This window comes from Dreissena polymorpha, chromosome 15 (assembly GCF_020536995.1).
Source record: "Dreissena polymorpha isolate Duluth1 chromosome 15, UMN_Dpol_1.0, whole genome shotgun sequence".
Taxonomy (NCBI): Eukaryota; Metazoa; Mollusca; class Bivalvia; order Myida; family Dreissenidae; genus Dreissena; species Dreissena polymorpha.
In genome coordinates, this window is record NC_068369.1 from 59,798,630 (window position 1) to 59,818,858 (window position 20,229).

The 20,229-nt window shown below is 36.7% G+C and overlaps 1 protein-coding gene across 2 annotated transcripts; it reads right to left on the reverse strand.

Annotated features, from left to right (window-relative positions):
- Positions 1–406: 406 nt before the first annotated feature.
- LOC127860367 (uncharacterized) lies at positions 407–19,923 on the reverse strand. 2 transcript variants are annotated; one of them, XM_052398394.1, is made up of 9 exons: positions 19,746–19,923; positions 18,360–18,778; positions 13,893–14,069; positions 12,607–12,684; positions 11,842–12,021; positions 9,979–10,077; positions 7,618–9,006; positions 7,258–7,345; positions 407–2,110 (listed from the first exon to the last, which is right to left on the reverse strand). In XM_052398394.1, the coding sequence occupies exons 2-9, from the start codon at positions 18,430–18,432 to the stop codon at positions 1,948–1,950; spliced, it is 2,247 nt and encodes a 748-aa protein (XP_052254354.1). In that variant the 5' UTR covers positions 18,433–18,778; positions 19,746–19,923; the 3' UTR covers positions 407–1,947. The 2 variants fall into 2 exon arrangements, with proteins under 2 accessions (XP_052254354.1, XP_052254355.1); XM_052398395.1 differs by lacking the exon at positions 19,746–19,923 and adding an exon at positions 19,151–19,496.
- Positions 19,924–20,229: the final 306 nt, after the last annotated feature.

Here is a 20,229-nt window from a genome sequence, read left to right on the forward strand (position 1 = left end):
CTTTGGAAGTTGAAAAAGAACAAACGCGCTTTAAATATACTCGAAACTTAAGTCACGTGATTGAATCTAGTTATCTGGTTGATGTTTGTGATTGGAGGCGACTAGCATTAGGCTTAACCCACGTTACAGAAATTCCTTTAAGCAACCAGCGTAGACCCAGATGAGACGCCGCATCATGTGGCGTCTCATTTGGTTCTACACTGTTTGCCAAGGCCTTTTTCTAGACGCCAGGCATAAATGGATTAACAAAGTTTTTTTTTGTTCCCTCTTATCCGGCTGACACCTTTTTTTCGTGTCGACTCCAAAGCTTTTATGTTTGGTAGACAATATCGAGTTTTCGATCAAGTTGTTACATTCTCTTATACTCACTAAGTGAACGTTAGCATGTAAAGAAAGAATTGTTGCAAAGAGAATGGAAGATTTATTTGATTTGACATCCTTATCAAAGTAGAAAATAAGTCATACAATGTTTTAAACACAAAAATGATCATGCGATGAAACAAATATTTCACAGTGGGTTTTCATTTGAAAATGGATATCAAGGTTCAAAAAGTGCTGTTCATCACTACACATAATTCAAAACAATGGTATCGTTTGCATGTTTATAAAGTATACTTCATTATTATAACCATACATTTACAGTAGTGATACGATGTTGCCCGAAACAAAAAATGGAGCAAATTTGGATATAGATAACTTACTTTATATGTTTTTTAATAGAATCTCAAAGCAAACATAACAAAACTTGTGCTACTCCTAGAAACACGTCTGGGGTTAATAATGTGGATAATTCATTTTTTTAAGATCGATCAATTATTTAGAAACGAAAAAATATTTTCATGTATTGAAACTAGAAAATTACACACACAATTAAACTACAAAAATGGATACACGTACATAACAAAGACATTGTATACTGTGCTGTATCATAATTTTTAACATGACCTACGCTCCAGGAGTGAAATAACGTAATGCTCAATTGTGTTTATTAAACGGGTGTCATAACACTAGTTATATAATTGTGAAATGACGTCATTTTTTAGACGAAATGACGTCATTATTCAAGCGAATTTCTTCCGTTAAACTCCTTTACAATTTGAATAAACGGTGAAAAGAGCATAAAATAAAAAGAAAATTTGTTGGTCATGTTATAAACAGTATCTTAGATTCGTGGTCATCTTGTATTAAATACGAAACGACCACTCATGGAAGATCCTATATATTTATGAAACGACTGTGTCCATAAGGTCACCGGTATAGGAAAGAAAACACATATTAACAGTAGTTTTGCGAATTTCTGCACAGTTTCACGAATTCTTAAAGAACCTTCACTTATTTTTTTCCACACCATGTGGGTTTTTCCAATTTATATTCACTTTTGAGTTTTAATACGTAAATAGCCCAGAAATGACACCCACTCTTTACAAATTGTAAATTAAAAGTGGCTTCAATATAGCACAAGTGTTTGCTCACTACCGTCAGGATGAGAAACTATAAAGTGCTTTCCCTTATCTAGTGATGTTAAGGTGCACATCACTATGTTGGCTCACCAGTTGCATTAAACGGTAGCATTTGACCCACTAGAAGACTGTCCAATCTCACGTGGCATATATACGAGATATACAGAACCCACATTATCATCCATACATTAGGGAAACATCTTGGTGTTGCTAAGTGAATAGCACTTGCTTAATGGTATCTTACAAGTTTGAATACATATATTTATGACCAACGGCTGAGAAATTTCACGCTTCTATTGCACGTTCCTTTGTTATTTAAGTCCATTATTTAACCCGTTACATAACTTAAAGTAGTAACGGATTTGGCGTTGGCGCCAGTATCTAAATTTAAGCAAATTTTCCACTTACTTTCACTAGTATCAGAAGTTAAGGCACGTTTTCTACCAATCGTTGACTACATTATTCATAATAGTATACTTGTGCTTTGCTAAATATCGTACGCGGCATCTTTAAATGTGGCGGAATCCCTCGGCGGGGAGTTGCGAATCGGACTTTCACGCAGCTCAACCGCTCCTTCTGGTGCCGCCGCAGGCGCTGCACTTCCGTTTTCTGCAACTGCCGGAAGGTCCTTAGATTTCTGTGTTTTTCGCCTACAATTAAAACGACGCCGCTATAAGTGGAAGAAACATCAACATCTATCGAAACTATGTCATGAAGAAATGTTATAAACGTTTTTAATTCCGTTCGAGTGCATGTTTAATGCGAGTGTATTTTTAATAACGTAAACTTTGGTTCACATCATTTTTAAGCGTCAGAGGCAAAACATAATATGCATATTATAAATCTCCAAAAATACAAAGAAATCTTAATTTCTCGCATGTTGCACTTTATCACAGTTTGTGCAAGAATAAACAAAGTATGTGTACATTTGAATCAATGATTAATCCTTGATTTTCGATACACTACCCCCCCCCCCCGCAAGGGCAGTTAAATATACTTCACTTATTCTTCGTTCATTTCTGTAAAGTAACGTACATGCAGTTTGAATCTGCGTTAGGTAAAAAAAGAATGTTTTGTCAATCTTCAATATTATTTTGTTCGGGACTATGCAAAATCTATGTCGCCACGGCACTCAGTAAGAAACTAACTAACATCAGTGATGTGTATTAATAATAAGGAAATGCTTATAAATCTCTGGCCCTCAGAGTAGTTTGTGAGAGTTTAAGCTGATATCTGAAGTGAACTCTCTCAAATAAAAACACGGGGTTTACATATGTTCTCACGATAAATAAATAAGCTTATTTGAAAAATACAAAAAGGAAATGACTTAACGTTTTGAAGTATTGTTACATTTATTTCAATTAATTAAAAAGAACAAAAGGTTGCACAATATTTACTACACTTAATGCAGATTTTACAATTAATTAAACCCAGAGCGAGACGGGATACCTCCCCACATGGAACACACTCATAGCTTTTATTTTGCTTTAATGGGGATTTTTTTGCTGGATTTTTGCTAAGAAGAGAATTTCTTCACACGAAAAATATCATAAAAGCGGAAAGTGTTGTCCATGATTAGCCTGTGCAAACTACGTAGGCGAATCTGGGACGATACTTGCGCACATTCATTAAACCCCCTTTTCACAGAGCAGGGCCCATATGCTTGCGAAGCTGATCTTAATTCCATGACAGCACATTGATTTCAAACCCTTGTACAATAGACTAATCTGGCAGGGGCAAATATGCCATGCAAAGTCGGAACGGCCAAAATATGCTCTTACGCTGGAACAGGTTACGGGGGCTACAATATAATAGAGAAGTTCTTTGCTACCATTGACGTTATATAGCTACAATCAACACGGTAACGTAAATATTATGTTCGGTTCTTTTGAAATTCATACCTAGCAAGCATTCTACGATTGTAAGCAATGTAGCCATATTCGTACGGTATTTAAACAATATATCTTTCACAGACTGCTACGAAAATGTTGTGTAACTAACAGACCACACGAACACGCAAATAATCTGATTGTTTAAAGTCACGATGCAAAGAATGCACACCACATTAAGGCAATGTAGTTATACAGGGGAATGCTATACAAAGACAATTGTTTTCTCTGTACAAAATTGTTTGTATTCCGTTCTTTATTCTTTGAGGCAACTGGTATACACACGCCCAATGTTTATAGAAATCTCGGTGAAACTCAAACTGAAGACAGTAGTTATGTGTATATAATTATGTTGTAAGGTAGCAATATATCAGAGCCATCAATCTGGGTTGAAATAAACATAACACCGGCAGGGATGGAGTGTGAGAGAATGTTAATGATCCACAGAAATATAAATGTCAGGGCTACACGTAACTGATTCTTCTTTGCTGATTATTAATTCTTATTTACCCGAAAGCGCGTAATCCAACAAAAACACACAGGTTAATGGCTATGACGTTAACTGGTAAGAAGAAAAAAATCCTTGTATTAATGGAAACATTATATTAATGTGCGAAATCATTATACTCTTAAATGTAGCTAAAGGTGGAATGCTGTATGTTCTAACATTAACCATGGTTTAGAGCATCAACATACTAAAGAATTGTATATACTATACAATATTCCACATATACATTGAATTCACAAAATTTAAATATATATGTGCATCTTAATGATAATACGCATATCATTATTAAACGATGCTAGGAAAACAGAAGGTAAATGTTTACACACATAAATAATAATGACAATCTTTTTCAACCAGTTATGAAATTTGCTTGTTTCAATTTGTTCGCTTTTTTCATGGTTTAGCATTGGTCTTATTTAAGCATATTTCATATAATTTCACAATTCATTTTTAAATTGTGCCAAGTTTGATGCTGAAAAATTGTAATTATTGTGGGAATTTTCCTAGCAAGACACTAAGCAACTGATCCAGGGGTCCCACAGAAATCTGATATGGCCGCCGCTTATTCACAATTGCGATAGGATGCATTAGAGATGAAATGAGTGACACTATCCATCTGTATTCAAACGATAATTTCGTAAATTAATTTGTTAATAAGGTTATAACGAAAATATTACATCTATTTTAATGATGTTAAGTAAGGTTTCGGATGAAATCCAAGGTAAACAATTTTTTTTCGCTGTACATAATTTACATAGTTCAGCAATTTGATGAGACAAATATAGTTATCTTAATGTGAAATAACTCGGGTTATTATATTGTGTGATGTTTGTGGGAAAATCGGGCTTAATGCATGTGTATAAAGTATCGCCCCAGACTATCCTGAGCAGTCCGCAAAGGCAAATCTGCACGGCCATTTTCCTCCTAGATTAGAGTTCTGTTTAAAGAAAACTTTTTTCCAAGAAACAATATCATACTATTGAAAGAGTTGTTTCAGATTGTCCTTTGTGGACTGCATAGGCTTATCCGTGACGATACTTTACGCTCATGCATTAAGCCCGGATTTCCAGGAGCGCGACTCAAGCTGCAGCGTTGTGTGACCAGTCAGTATCAAGCTTGTCAGTAGCGTTGTGTGACCAGTCAGTATCAAGCTAGTCAGCAGCTTTGTGTGACCAGTCAGTATCAAGCTAGTCAGCAGCGTTGTGTGACCAGTCAGTATCAAGCTAGTCAGCAGCGTTGTGTGACCAGTCAGTATCAAGCTAGTCAGCAGCTTTGTGTGACCAGTCAGTATCAAGCTAGTCAGCAGCTTTGTGTGACCAGTCAGTATCAAGCTAGTCAGCAGCTTTGTGTGACCAGTCAGTATCAAGCTAGTCAGCAGCTTTGTGTGACCAGTCAGTATCAAGCTAGTCAGCAGCATTGTGTGACCAGTCAGTATCAAGCTAGTCAGCAGCGTTGTGTGACCAGTCAGTATCAAGCTAGTCAGCGGCGTTGTGTGACCAGTCAGTATCAAGCTAGTCAGCAGCGTTGTGTGACCAGTCAGTATCAAGCTAGTCAGCAGCGTTGTGTGACCAGTCAGTATCAAGCTAGTCAGCAGCTTTGTGTGACCAGTCAGTATCAAGCTAGTCAGCAGCTTTGTGTGACAAGTCAGTATCAAGCTAGTCAGCAGCGTTGTGTGACCAGTCAGTATCAAGCTAGTCAGCAGCGTTGTGTGACCAGTCAGTATCAAGCTAGTCAGCAGCGTTGTGTGACCAGTCAGTATCAAGCTAGTCAGCAGCGTTGTGTGACCAGTCAGTATCAAGCTAGTCAGCAGCTTTGTGTGACCAGTCAGTATCAAGCTAGTCAGCAGCTTTGTGTGACCAGTCAGTATCAAGCTAGTCAGCAGCGTTGTGTGACCAGTCAGTATCAAGCTAGTCAGCAGCGTTGTGTGACCAGTCAGTATCAAGCTAGTCAGCAGCGTTGTGTGACCAGTCAGTATCAAGCTAGTCAGCAGCTTTGTGTGACCAGTCAGTATCAAGCTAGTCAGCAGCGTTGTGTGACCAGTCAGTATCAAGCTAGTCAGCAGCTTTGTGTGACCAGTCAGTATCAAGCTAGTCAGCAGCGTTGTGTGACCAGTCAGTATCAAGCTAGTCAGCAGCTTTGTGTGACCAGTCAGTATCAAGCTAGTCAGCAGCGTTGTGTGACCAGTCAGTATCAAGCTAGTCAGCAGCTTTGTGTGACCAGTCAGTATCAAGCTAGTCAGCAGCGTTGTGTGACCAGTCAGTATCAAGCTAGTCAGCAGCTTTGTGTGACCAGTCAGTATCAAGCTAGTCAGCAGCGTTGTGTGACCAGTCAGTATCAAGCTAGTCAGCAGCTTTGTGTGACCAGTCAGTATCAAGCTAGTCAGCAGCGTTGTGTGACCAGTCAGTATCAAGCTAGTCAGCAGCTTTGTGTGACCAGTCAGTATCAAGCTAGTCAGCAGCTTTGGAAGACTTGTCATCTTTATTATTCATGTTGTAATTTCTAGACACACGCTTTACCAACTTGATTTATTCTAACGCACGCATTTAAATTCACAGCGAGTAAAACCTAATTCAATTATGGAGAAAAATAACGTCGAAAACGCGTATAGATCTAGAAAATCGCTGGTATGTTCGTATCAGTCCGACTTTTAAATACTTAGTTTAATCCCGATATCAATTTACAATTTAAATATAGGTTCCGACATCCTGATGCACAGATAATCAAAAAAACAACTCAAAAAGAATAGCTCTCAACAAATTTTACGATGTGTATCATCAAAATAACAGAACGTGAACGCAATATATACCAGGACGATATATAAACATGCAAATTCCTAATATATAATTATCTCATGCGTAATGAATCAACGTAAACTTTTCTGAATTCATATTTTATTAACATTTATATTTCCGAGGAATTTCACACTTTTGGAAAAAGAGCCGATTTGGGAGATAAGGGACGTTGATAAGACACTACCGCGTGCGAAGGTATTTCATATCTTACATACATCACACGGAACATGCATTGTATGTCTTCCACGTCCAGAAGTGTGCACTGTTGTCAACACGATGTAGAAATATGCCTTGGCAGTTATGGTCTTTTTAATGACGCATAGCGTAAACTATTTGTTCAACGGCTCACGCAATTATGTTTCCCGTTTAAATGCTTCATTTGGCTTATACTCAAAGAGTACTTCGATTATTTAATCGAATACAATACAGGGTGTGGTTTAAAATGTAATACTCAATCACAAATCATTAAAACACAAATTGATATTCGATACAGTAAAAGCAATATTTTTTAAAATTGAGCATGTCAAAACAAAATGCATATTCTGACATTTATCCAAACTTCTAAACACACAACATGCTATAAATTTAGAAACTTCATATGTGCCTACCTTCTATATAGATAAATTGCCACTATAATGGAAATAATAACTGCTACAACGAGAATACTGAACGCCACCCACAGGGACGACTCCAAACCTGAAGTGACAAGAAAATATGAACCTTTACTTTTTATTCTGTGCAGGATAGTTATTCAAGTAAGTTTTGAAATTATAACATGTTACAATGACGTATAAACCGGCAATGAAGACAGTCTGTTAAGACTTTTACAAGGTCAAAGTAAGAATTACTTTTCAAGATTTAAGGTATACTTCTTTCGTTATAAATCGATCTCATCATATCCATAATAAAAACACACGCCATTTATAAAGCCATGCATACATCTCAAGCAACGATAAGTCAATGCTCACCAAATTTATTTGACGATGATGACGAGTCAGCTAACACCGCTTCATTGGTTTCATTGGTCTCCTTATCTTCACCTTCCTCTTCACCATCATCGTCGAGTTTAACATCGGGACCATCGTCATATATTGCTGTTGAAGAGTACATGCCCCTTCCTGGTGTGGTCGTATCTAATGTCACGACAACATCTTCTCTCTCGATATCGGCTTCAGGAGACGTTGCTGCTTTTGAGGACTTGTCTACGTGAGTATTACTAATTGTAGACATTTCGACCGGACGCGGAGTGGCAGCAACAACGTTACTTTTTTTAGTAACTACATCAGGTTCCGAGTCAATATCAACAGCATCATAAATTATGGTAGATGGGTATACATTAACACCAGTAGTTGTATCGTCAACAAGGTCTGGATCAACTGTTATCGAAACTTTTTCTGTTTCACTTTTAGTATGCACCATATGTGAAGCAGCGATAATCGAATCAGTAGACGAAGAAGCTGGTGAAGAATCTAATGGAATCGTTAAAGCCTGTGTAGCAGTTTTATCATCTGAAAAGGTTGACGACGAAGAAGATTGTACATCTACAATGTAAATTGACGTATTGCTGTCAACGGATTCGGACACTGTAGCTTCTGCTGTCGATTCAGTGACTGATTTTTTCGGGTCGTCGTAAATTGCAATCGGAAACTCATCTGTAACAATAACAGAGTTTGCAGCTGTTTCTTTTTCGTTGACTACGTCAGGTGTTGAAATTTCTGTAGGTTGTTCAGTTGATACTATTTCTGTAGCTAATTCAGATGGAATATTGTCTGTAGTTGGTTTCTTTACTTCTTTTTCTGTAGTTGATTCATGAGTTATTTGTGTTGAAGTTGACTCCGGAAATTCTTCTTTCGTTATTTCAGGTGTTGCTTGGTCTGTAGCTGATTCCAGTGCTGATGCCATTGAAGCTGTTGTCGTTGTCACTGTACTAGTGGTTGCTATTGTTGTTGTGGTGGAGGGTGATGTGGTGGTAGTTGTTGTGGATGGTGAAGAAGTGGTGGATGCGGAAGTGGTGGTGGTTGTGGTGGATGGTGAAGTAGTGGTGGATGCGGAGGTGGTGGTGGTTGTGGTGGAGGGTGAAGTAGTGGTGGATGCGGAGGTGGTGGTGGTTGCTGTGGATGGTGAAGTAGCGGTGGATGCGGAAGTGGTGATGGTTACAGTTGTGGTTGTAGTAACGGGTGTAGTAATGGTGGTTGGAGTTGTGGTTGTGGTTGAGGGTGTTGAGGGGATGGTTGTCTGCTCTTGTTTCTGTGTTGTGGCCTGACTTTGTTGTAAGTCTTTAATAACGGCAGCAACTTCGCTTTTGGCTGTCATCTTTATCACAATGAGTGCAGGAAAGGATTTTACAGCGTCTTCATCTGAATTTCAAGAAAACTTGTTTTTAATGGGTCGTATGATAAATGTTATAGTTTTAAGTTAAAAATCAATTCATAAGACAACTTTCAATTTACTACATGTATGTAAAAGTGTTTATTTTGTAGAAAGCATACTAAAGAACAAATCTAACTAGAGCTTTGTCAGAGACGTGACGCATACCCCCACATGCCGCATTGACACAGAATATTTTGCATGTTGTCTTCACAAAAATTAGCGGACACCATGCTCAATATTTAAAACACACTAAGTGATATGTGACCTGGTTTTTAACCCTGCATGGCCCATGTTCGAACTTGACCTTCACATCATCTAGATTCAACTTCTGACCAAGTGTGGTGAAGATCAAATGAAAACTACTTGAATTAGAGAGCAGACACCATGCTGAATGTGTAAAACGTACTAAGTGACCCAATGACCTATTTTTTGACCATCCATGACCCATATTCGAACTTGACCTAGACATCATCTAGATACAACTTCTGACCAAGTTTGGTGAAGATCGGATGAAAACTACTTGAATAAGGGAGCGGACATGATGCTCAATGTTTAAAACGCACTAAGTAACACCGTGACCTAGTTTTTGACCTGACATGACCCATGTTCGAACTTGGCCTACACATCGTCTAGATACGACTTCTGACCAAGTTTGGTGAAGATCGGATGAAAACTACTTGAATTAGAGAGCGGATAACATACTGAATGTTTAAAACGCACTTAGTGACCCCGTGAGCTAGTTTTTGACCCGGCAAGGCCAATGTTCGAACTTGGCCTAAACATCATCTAGATACAACTTATGACCAAGTTTGGTGAAGATCGGATGAAAACTACTTGAATTAGAGATCGGACACGGACCAACCGACCGACAGACCGACAGACCGACCGACAGACAAGCTCACTCCTATATACCCCCTAAACTTCGTTTAGTGGGGGTTTAATTAATTCACAAATATTACCCCTTAGACAAGTGAACCTAAACTCCTTGTTGCAGTCGTCGTAATCATAGTCTATGTCGTCGTTGACCCGCTTGGCTCTGAGGCAATGCTTCGCAAAACCTGAAGGACAGCGAACCTTGCAATAAGACCCTGTATACATCAAACCTGAATGACAGCGTACCTTGCGTACCTTGCAAATAGACCCTTGCATATCAAACCTGAAGGCCAGCGTACATTGCAATTAAACCCTTGCATATCAAACTGAATTGGGTTTAACGTATACGTTGCATTGAAACAGCTTGATAGGTCGGTTTTATCAATGCCTAAATTTGTGATAATAGTTTAATCTAATTTTTATATCGTTGTTAGTTCTCTTTTCTAAGCAGATTTTATCAAATATGTAAAAAAACAACTATTAGAAGTATGGCATTGAACTCACTCTGGCGGACTTTGATATGAAGGTATCGAATTTAAAATACTAAAATTTCAGGTTTTTCCTGAAAGTCACCTTCGCTTAATATGACTGAGCAGGCCAAAATCGTGTGGCTAAAAAGGATAACGCATTTATTACATAATAAAAATTAACATTTACTACCATTTATTTTCACTTCGTCTTGATTATTTTACTATGGCGTGTGTGACATGACATTCACAATTAATAAAGATCAAGCTTGTAAACAAATTGTCTCTTTTCAAAGCAGTGAGAAAGTCATAAAGAAATATTACCCTGATGTTTGTTCTATATTTCATTACTGAGCATTACATTAATGGTATTCACATGATAGCTCGCTTTCAATGGGTACCAATTAAAGAGCTAACTGAACGTTGCAAATCCGACTGACTATAATACAGAAGAAGCTTGTTCATGCAGTCAACTTTTATTCAGCGGAAAATCGCTATAAACTTTAGAATATACTTCATCAAGAATGACAAGCCTATGGCTGACATATGTCAACGTGAATTCATACTCGTTTTTAAGAATATCAAACAAAGTTCAAAATGGCTGACACGATTTTTGGCACACATGCACCCAATCAAACCGTTTAGGTGGGATTTTAACCAACGTTTATTAGCGAATGACCAGACAGTATACATACATTGTTCATAGTATAAACACTTTAAAAATATGTTATTAATACATTAATTTATTATGTTATGGCATCATTTGATATTATGGCGCGTTTTATGCAGACCTTTCAAGTTTATTGTTGAAATATTACTCCCGCATGCAAATCTTCTAAATTGTATGAACCTTTTCTATGATTTCTTACGTTAAATGTTCTAATTTAACTAAATGAAATTATTGCATTGCTTAATAGTTAAAATATTGTTTAAAAACACGAGCCAAAACAACAAATAGTAATGCACTGAAGGCACAACAGTTGTCAGTTGGTCGCTTGTTTGAAAGGTAGTGAACAATTTAGAATTAAAAATGCTTAAAGCAGCATCATTTACGAAAAAAGAGTCAATGCATTATTGTATCATGTATATGTAAAAGATAGATTTAAAATTTAAGTATGTCTGAATGTTTAAATCAATTATATCATTAAATTATTCGTAATACATTTAGAAATTGTGTTATCGAAATGATTTGTGAAATGTACGACGCGACTTTGACATAGCATTTCGTACAATAATTTGTTGAGGGTGTCATAGCTTGTTTTGTTGTCTGAGGACGCCCGAAATATTAAATAGTAATGCTTTTTTAAATTTAATGTCATACCAAAGCTTGTATTTGTTAAATAGATATTCTTTTGCAACGACTTTCCTGTGATTGTCTAATGTAGTGTTTTGGAAAAGTGCCCGTAACAAAAAAAGGATTTTTTTAAATGCTAAAACGCATTAACCAGTCAAAATATTATGCAGGTTGTACTGTGTCCTCACCATCAGACGTAATCTGGCCCATCCTGTGCGGAAAGTCTACAGCTATCATATCTATGACGTCTCTCATCCCCGCGCCGTTCGACACATTCGCCAGAGCGCCACCTTGCGAGGCGCACAACGTCGCCGCGTTCTCTGTCAGGGCGGTCTGATCCGGTACAAAGAAAGAATTGTCTGCTAAGCCTTTAAGACAGAAAAAACAATTTTGTAAATTAGCAGGCGAATTAAATTAAGAAAATAACAGATATATTGAGAAGACAATTACAGTTGCTGAGGCATTATCAGATAGAGCTATACGGAAAATGAAAGCCTTCACCCGCATTCACCAATCCAGTCTGCGACTTCAGAATAAAAAATAGATGTAAAACAAACATAATAAACGTCAATCGGGTGAATAAGTTACAACTGATAATTATTTCACCAAGAAAATGTTCTACGTGACGATAAGTGAAGATAGAGATGGTAAGTGCCAAGTGTGACTAAACGTTTTAGAGAAAGCGGGGGGGGGGGGGGGGGGGGGGGGAAGAGGGAAAACACAATTAATTAAGTAGGGCATTGGGAAGAGATACAGCTGTTCAAACAAAAAAGTGTTTGAGACATACTTCTAAAACAGTTACATGCGTTAAGAGGAAGGTCAATAATAGGAGATGGATATCGAAAACCCTCGTTCAAAGTTGAAAAATGTATTCATCGAATTTTATTATCGGAGCCAGATTTAAATTAAAACATTTTTGGGAGTATAAACGTTAGAGAATTGAATGTACGTACGCTGGCATACTATGGAATACTCCTTTTTGTCCGATTTAGCGAAGTCTACTTTGAGGGTCTTCACTCTTCCGGTCCCATCTGAAAATGGTAGCCAAATATAAAATCAAGATATTTATTGAGCTATACAACTCAATTATTATTATAACATAACGTAAACAACAACATGTTCTTGATGTTATATTGTTAGATAATATACAATAATTTGGCGCATTATGTAAAATTGCTGAGAGTATATACTTTGTGATGTATTACATTGGCGTTTATTGCCTCTAGTGTTGTCACGGATACTACAATGAAGATGGTACAGAGAAGCATGCAAACAATTATCGTTTCTTGCCAACATCATCTTATCGCGCATTTAATCTCCGAGAAAAAAACGTAATTGTCATGTGTTTCATGCATAACAATGTGAACAGTTTCGTTCACAGACACTATCGTCTGCTTAATTAGCCATTATCGCACGTACATTTAATATTCAGTTGCTCAGCCAGGGAAAATAAAAACGAACTTTTATGTATAACCGTTTGTTTTGCAAAACTTGACATGCACTTTACGAATTATTGCAAATTGCCTAGTATTGAACACGTATTCAATATTATTAGGACACATGAACACATCTAGTTTAATTGAAATTGTGCAACAAACGTTCGCAACTTAAATGTTTACAGAAGACGGCATGCTAACGACGATCACAAAAATTACAATCAACGCATTTAAACCACGTGATCACAAAAACAGCATTATCTTGCATAGGTTAAGCAATGTGATCGTAAAAAGCATTATCTTGGGTAGGTTAAGCAAGGTGATCATACAAAACCAACAATGTCTTGGGTAGGCAAAGTAAGGTGATCGTAAAAACAAAATTATCTTGGGTAGGTTACGCATGGTGATCGTAAAAAAAAACAAAACATTAGCTTGGGTAGGTTAAGAAAGGTGATCGTAAAAATCAACATTATCTTGGGTAGATAAAGCAAGATGATCGTAAAAACCACATTATCTTGGGTAGGTAAAGCAATGTGATGGTAAAATCAACATTGTCTTGAGTAGATAAAGCAATGTTATCGTAAACAACAACACTATCATGGGTAGGTTAAGCAATGAGATCGTAATAAACAACACTTTCTTTGATAGATTTAGCAAGGCGATCTTCAAAACAACATTATCATGAGTAGGTTACGCAAGGTGGTCGTAAAAAACGACAACATTTTCTTGGGTAGGTTAAGCAAGGTGATCGTACAATACAACATTATCTGGGGAAGGTTCAGCAACGTGATCGTAAAATTTACCTTCACTTGGGTCCGTGACCGCACGCCATCCGTACAACCAGACGCTCTCGCCGTCGATGAGCATCTTCTGCAAGACTTTTTTTTGGAAGCTGCGGCCGGGAAACAGAAGGCTACCGGAACTCTGACACACATCGTTGGCGTCCTCCCATCGAGCTCTCGTCTGCTCGAACTTGAACGCTGAGGTCAAGATAGAGCGTTCAGAAGAAAGGTTTTCTTTTACAAGCATGTTTGATGGTATCACCTAATAGTTATGTTTTCGTGATTGTTAATATCGGCGAGAAATAAACATATACGAACAGTGCACAAACTATTAAACATGATTGCATTTGGACACAAGCGCACGCATGCTACCCCCTCCCCATACACACTAACGAGTTTGAAAAAATCGAAAAATAGACCCATAGTTTATTGATCCCAATATGATGGGTCATAATTATATTCCAATGCATATCATGTTAAATACAACACTGTTAATAGCAATGATTGGATGGTGGTATACAAATTCATTTTTTCGCTTCTGGCATCATACGCAGAATGTCATTTACCCTTTTAATATATTACATTGTTTTCATATTCACATTTTGGAACGTTGCCAACAAAAGCAATCTTTAAATCAAACCAATAACTTAGACGGTGCACCTGCAGGTATGTGCATGTCGTTCAGTAATGTATTACCGATGAATTGTAGATTATTTTCCACGAAGAAATTAAGCTATATGTAACCATGTTCTCTTGCCTAAGACAAACACCAGAACAATGTACTTGCAAGAGTCGATTGGAAATGCAAACTCACCATATTAGATGTCGGAATTGTATCTCAAATACTGTTACGTTAAAATGACATTGCCTTCACCTTAGGTGATCTTAATTATGCATAATATGTTAAGGTATCAATTAGTTTTTAATATAACGCCTTTTGCGCGTCGCAAATGTCTTTCGAAAACGCGTTCTTATAAAACCTGAATATAAGGCGAGAATTCTAGGAAATCCCGATGGGATCTGCTACTGTCATTATACCCGTAAGCACTTCTCACGCCTCCTCTAGCCCATAAATCTCGTAGTGATCACAAGTATTTTCCCGCTCGTCAGGAACTATCACACGACTCCCGCGTGGAGCGGGGAGTTTAACAGCATTAAAATTCGAAAATAGACTTATAATAGATTAATGTTGAATCAATTTAGACAAAGGCCGGCGTAAGTCAGTAGTTATGACTAACCGATTATTTTTTTTTACAGTATTCACAACTGCTGTGTTTGAATAAGCATATACAAGAGATTGTTTGCGGGATTGTCAAAGGTGGTTATTATGGTTTACACACACGTTAATTGTCAGCATCTTGCATATTTCCATACTATTCCATTAGTTGGCTGGTCTTCAAGATCTATACAGCATGCACGATTCTCAATATGCAAAAAGAATGACAACTAACAGAGTATTCTCTTGATACCACATATCGTCCTCTTAATGCGATATGCTTTACGTCACTACATATTCCTATAATTCTCTGATATTGTCTATTTCATCTATTGATACTTTCACCATGTACCGTACGCCCTATTTAATATGCATTTTGTCTTCACCCTAATGTTCTCATACAATGTGCCACACTTTATACTTTCACGTGTGTCGTATATGCTACTTTCTCTATGAAAGGTGTCGTATATCCTACATTCCTTATGCAATGTGCCGTACAATGACTCTCCCCTTATGCAAAGTGCTGCACGCCATACTTTCCTTCTGCAATGAGCCTAGTCTAAATAGTAACACGTTATACTAACCCCACAACGGCTACATTACAGACACAAAAACATATTATCTTCAAAAACTTATCCAAGCTACTGTGCATCAAAGACAATGTGCAGTTATGTAAACTCAACAAATTATTACACATAATAATCACCAATCAAACATGAAACAGCAGAAAAATTAAAATTATCGAAATTTCGATATTCATCAAATACAAATACAGTCCGTGAATTCATGCTTGACATTAATGATATTTCGCCGCGTGAGTAGATCTTCGTTATATTTTTAAGGATAATGGGAATGTCTCAGTTTGAATAATAGATAGTAACGATGTTTAGAACTAAAAAAGCGCAACTTATCGACCCGGTGTTGAAGTTATCTTTGAACTGTTATTTTGGCGATCATTCGAATCAAGAAAGCCTAAGAAATTATTCCAAATGAACAGATGCGCTTTGTATATTTGAATAGTGGTCCGATGTTTTGCATAAGAGGAAGACAGAGTGGATCATGAATGATATCGGTCCGACAGAGGGCCGAAATCTCGACACTTGCTGATACAATCAACATATAGTATAATTTAGGTTATGGTAACGTATACAAGGCAATTTTAATGGGGATCCTATTAACATTAAAATATATGTACATGTATTTATTAATTTTAAATCGTTATGTATAACGAAGGGTTAGTAAAATCGTATATTGGCCAGGATATCTCCCTCTGTTTCAAAAACCCCACAACAACGTCGTATTTTCCTTTTTCATTTGTCATATGAAGATGCTGTGTTAATGGGTCTTCGTGGATCTAAACCTGATGTAAGTGATCGTCCTACGTACGTAGTAACATCGTTTTAAAATGTTTGCTAAAACTTCGTGTGTGAAATTGCTTATCTTTCACTTTTTTTATACATTTCCGAGACCATTTTATTTGTTGCATTGTGTGTTCTGTTTTTACCGGTTAAATTGTTATTCGTATTGATATTATATTTATATTCATATTAGACTTTACTTAATTGATTTTAATCGAGAGACAACAACAACCAAGACTTCGAACCAATTGCAGGAATCAATAGGACCAGGGCCGATATTTTATTTATAGTTTAAACCTATTTATTTTAGATTTCATAGAAAGACTAAGGATTTTTTGACACGCTATCGAGTCCGTTTCCTGGGACTAGATCTAGTACTCTATTGGGGGAAATCTAAAGAACGCTCCCACAGTGGGGATCGAACCCATGACCTCCCGATCGCTAGGCGGACACCATATCCACGACACCACTGCGACCTCTATTTTATTTTTAAAACACACACATTGTGTGCTTGTCCTTTCGTTCTGTTTGTTTTAACGTATTGAATGCGCTCATAAATTTTATATGCATGTATTTAATTATTTTAACTGCTAAAAATCTTGAGCTCAATAACAGCAGTAGAAGGCGTTTTCGAAATAGTATAATCTTCAGTGTACAATGTGCCTAATATAATACGCAGATTACAATTTGCCTTACACCATACCTGGTATAAAGTGTGCCTTTAATCATACGTGGTATATACGTGGTGCAAAATTGTTCACAAATCCTATTAAGGAGGCAGTGTACATAATGTATACTTATTATACAATATGCCTGATAGCGAATTAATTTCGCTCTATTCCATACACGTTACCTCTGTCTGTAAATATACCGTGCTTAAAACTTTATTTATTACGTTTCGGTAAACTCTTCTTGACGATTTATTTTTACGCAATGTTCTCTCGTTAATGCTATGCATTTTGTTATAGGCTCCTAATGCAATGTTCCCGATGTGCTACCATCAAAATGCGTCTCTGCAAGCTCCAAACTTTCGAATCGATCGTATTAAAATAACTGCTTTACTTCAGTGTATTTCTGTAGATTAAGTGTTCGATCTGCAATGAAATTACTTGTAATGTCTGTTTTAATGATTCATTTTCGACTTTGACTAAAGCCGTGCATTTTTTAAATTTCAAGCTAACATTCCTGTATTAGTTTTGAAGGATTAAGCGTGTCAAACTGCAATTAGATCCTGATGAATGTTGGGTTCGAGCGCTCATTAGTTTGTGGATACTTGAAACAACTGTCGATCACTGCGCGCGAAGGTTGAATTTAGGCTGACGGTATGACATGTTTAATTCCATCGGGATATAAACCGTCATTGGTGCAATGCCATGAACCAGCTGTGAAAGGTGAGGAACTAGTATTAAAAGGCAATCATTTCGGGATTCGACTGAATGATGTGCATGGGAAAGCAAGATTAACACTGAGGTACTCATTTGCCTTTTGCTCACCGTTAAGGAGTAAATAACATATTTGCGCTGTAACAAGCTGGTCTACATCAAGTGATACTTTCCTGAACGGGCAACAAGTATGGGCTACTTGTCCTGTTTGGCCACGACGACAACAACAATAACAATAACTATCACCGCCACAACCACCACGACGAACAACAACTACTACAATTTCTACAACAACAACAACTATTGCTGTTCTAATGCTAATAAGGACAATACTAATAAATACTATCATTACATTTGAAATAGTAATAATAATGATAACATTTAAAGCTTCTTATCCTAGCGCTCCTACTAACGAACATAACTACAGAACGCAAATTAACCGGTAATACAGCTAAACAGTTCACTTTTTGTTTTCTTACAAATCAAAGGAAATTATAAATGTATACAAATATACCATGCGTTTATCACTTACGTGCTGCATTTATTAAATCCATATTAATTGCCATCAAAAGTCCAAGAATTCCAAATTTCCACATATTTTCCATTTTCTTATTCGTCAAAAGTAAAAAAAAATTGCGCTCGAAAATTAAAGATTAACGTAAACGATCCAAAATAAAAACACAAAGCGTTCAATAGTGTGAATGTGTCTTTTTTATTATTTATTTTCACCAGCTTAAAGTGTTTGAAACTATTACTTCCCACGAATTTCTTATCTCTGCAAAGAAATGATTCTATTTGTATTTCAATTAAACTTCACATCTTTGTTCCGATTAGAAGTTCCGCGCAGCAAGCGTCCCAAAGAAATGTCTCAGCGACATCTGTTTCTTGTAGACGCTTGGGATTAAAGAACTTTCCTTAGAACTTCTACTGGGATGCACGTTTCAAATTTATCTGAAACAGAGATTGTTTCCCTCCTTGAGAGCAAGAATAACGTTATTCGACGGCAAGGAAGCCTGCTGAAAGACATAAACAAGATCACGATCTTTCGTCAGGTCTAGTAAACGATTCTTAGGTAAATTCAAAATGTAAGAGCCTAATTTAGGAACATTATTTCGTTTGAAATGATACCTTTTCTAATTTATTTCATTTCTAGTATGCCAAATTATTTTGACACCTTGATGAATGGTACTACTTGCGGCGATTCCGTTTCTATTAAAGTGACTAACATCAAGGAATTTCAATAAACACATAAACACACTCGATTTAATTAAATTAATTGTAAGTGAAGACAAACACTGAATTATAAATAGTAACATTAAAAACCTGTTTAAAAGTCAATCGACTTTCTTGCATCGGTAGTGTGTCAGCTATGCAGTTAAGAAGCGTGATTCACGACGAATAGAAGTCAAGTATTTGATAATCATACAATGTTTTTATACAAATGTATAATGCAATGCTATCAATGCGCAGCAAATGAAAAACTAGTTACATGTGTATGAATGTCAAAATGTTCGTGAAATCGCAAACTCTTTACATTAATATCATTTATATGCATTTATAATCCCGAAATATTCAGAAAGAGCCGAGCCTAAAATTCATATGCAGCAGACAGCACGCATATAAAAAAGCTACGTCGACGACAGGAACTCTCGGCTCGACATTTAAATGTTAATGTTCATCTGCATATAAATGCTGTGCTTGTCGTTCGTTCTTTAGAACGTATTCCGTCATAACGCTCAAAAGCAGCGTGCCTTACTGAAACACTTAAACTAAACACGATATGTTGAGTAGCGTCCTAACATGCCGTACTGTTCTAAATTAAATATTTAGAGAGCAAAAACATGAGTTAGGTATGGGTTGAAACATAACTATGACGAAATGATACAAATATATAAATTTAGATATTTCGTAAACATACCTCAATTCCATTCAACTTAATGAACTTGTATAATAGAAGTCGATATTTAATTTTTTCTCAACGTGTCCATTTATTTATTTCAGTTAATGCACTTTACATACTTTATTCAACTTTATCATAAAATCTTATATAAACTTATTTACTTTCACGCGTCCTGTTCACAGTATTGATAAGTTCAAAATATGGCTAAGTTCAAAAGGGCGGCTTCAAGAACTCCGGAAACTAATCACTAAAACTCGTCGACAAAGAGGAGCGTCATTACTAAATAGGGAAGTTCAAACGGTCATCAAAGAGAGCTCTTGTATTCATGTATATAAGTACAGATGAAACAAACTTGAAGGCGAAGTTTATAATAAATCGTTAACTGTTTTGTTTCCTACAATGCTTTATGTTTAGGCTAACATTTTGACTTTTTTTTGACACGTTTCTTGCTTCAACTTAAGACCTTTTTCTGAACAGTTCATTTACGACAAACTAGTTTACA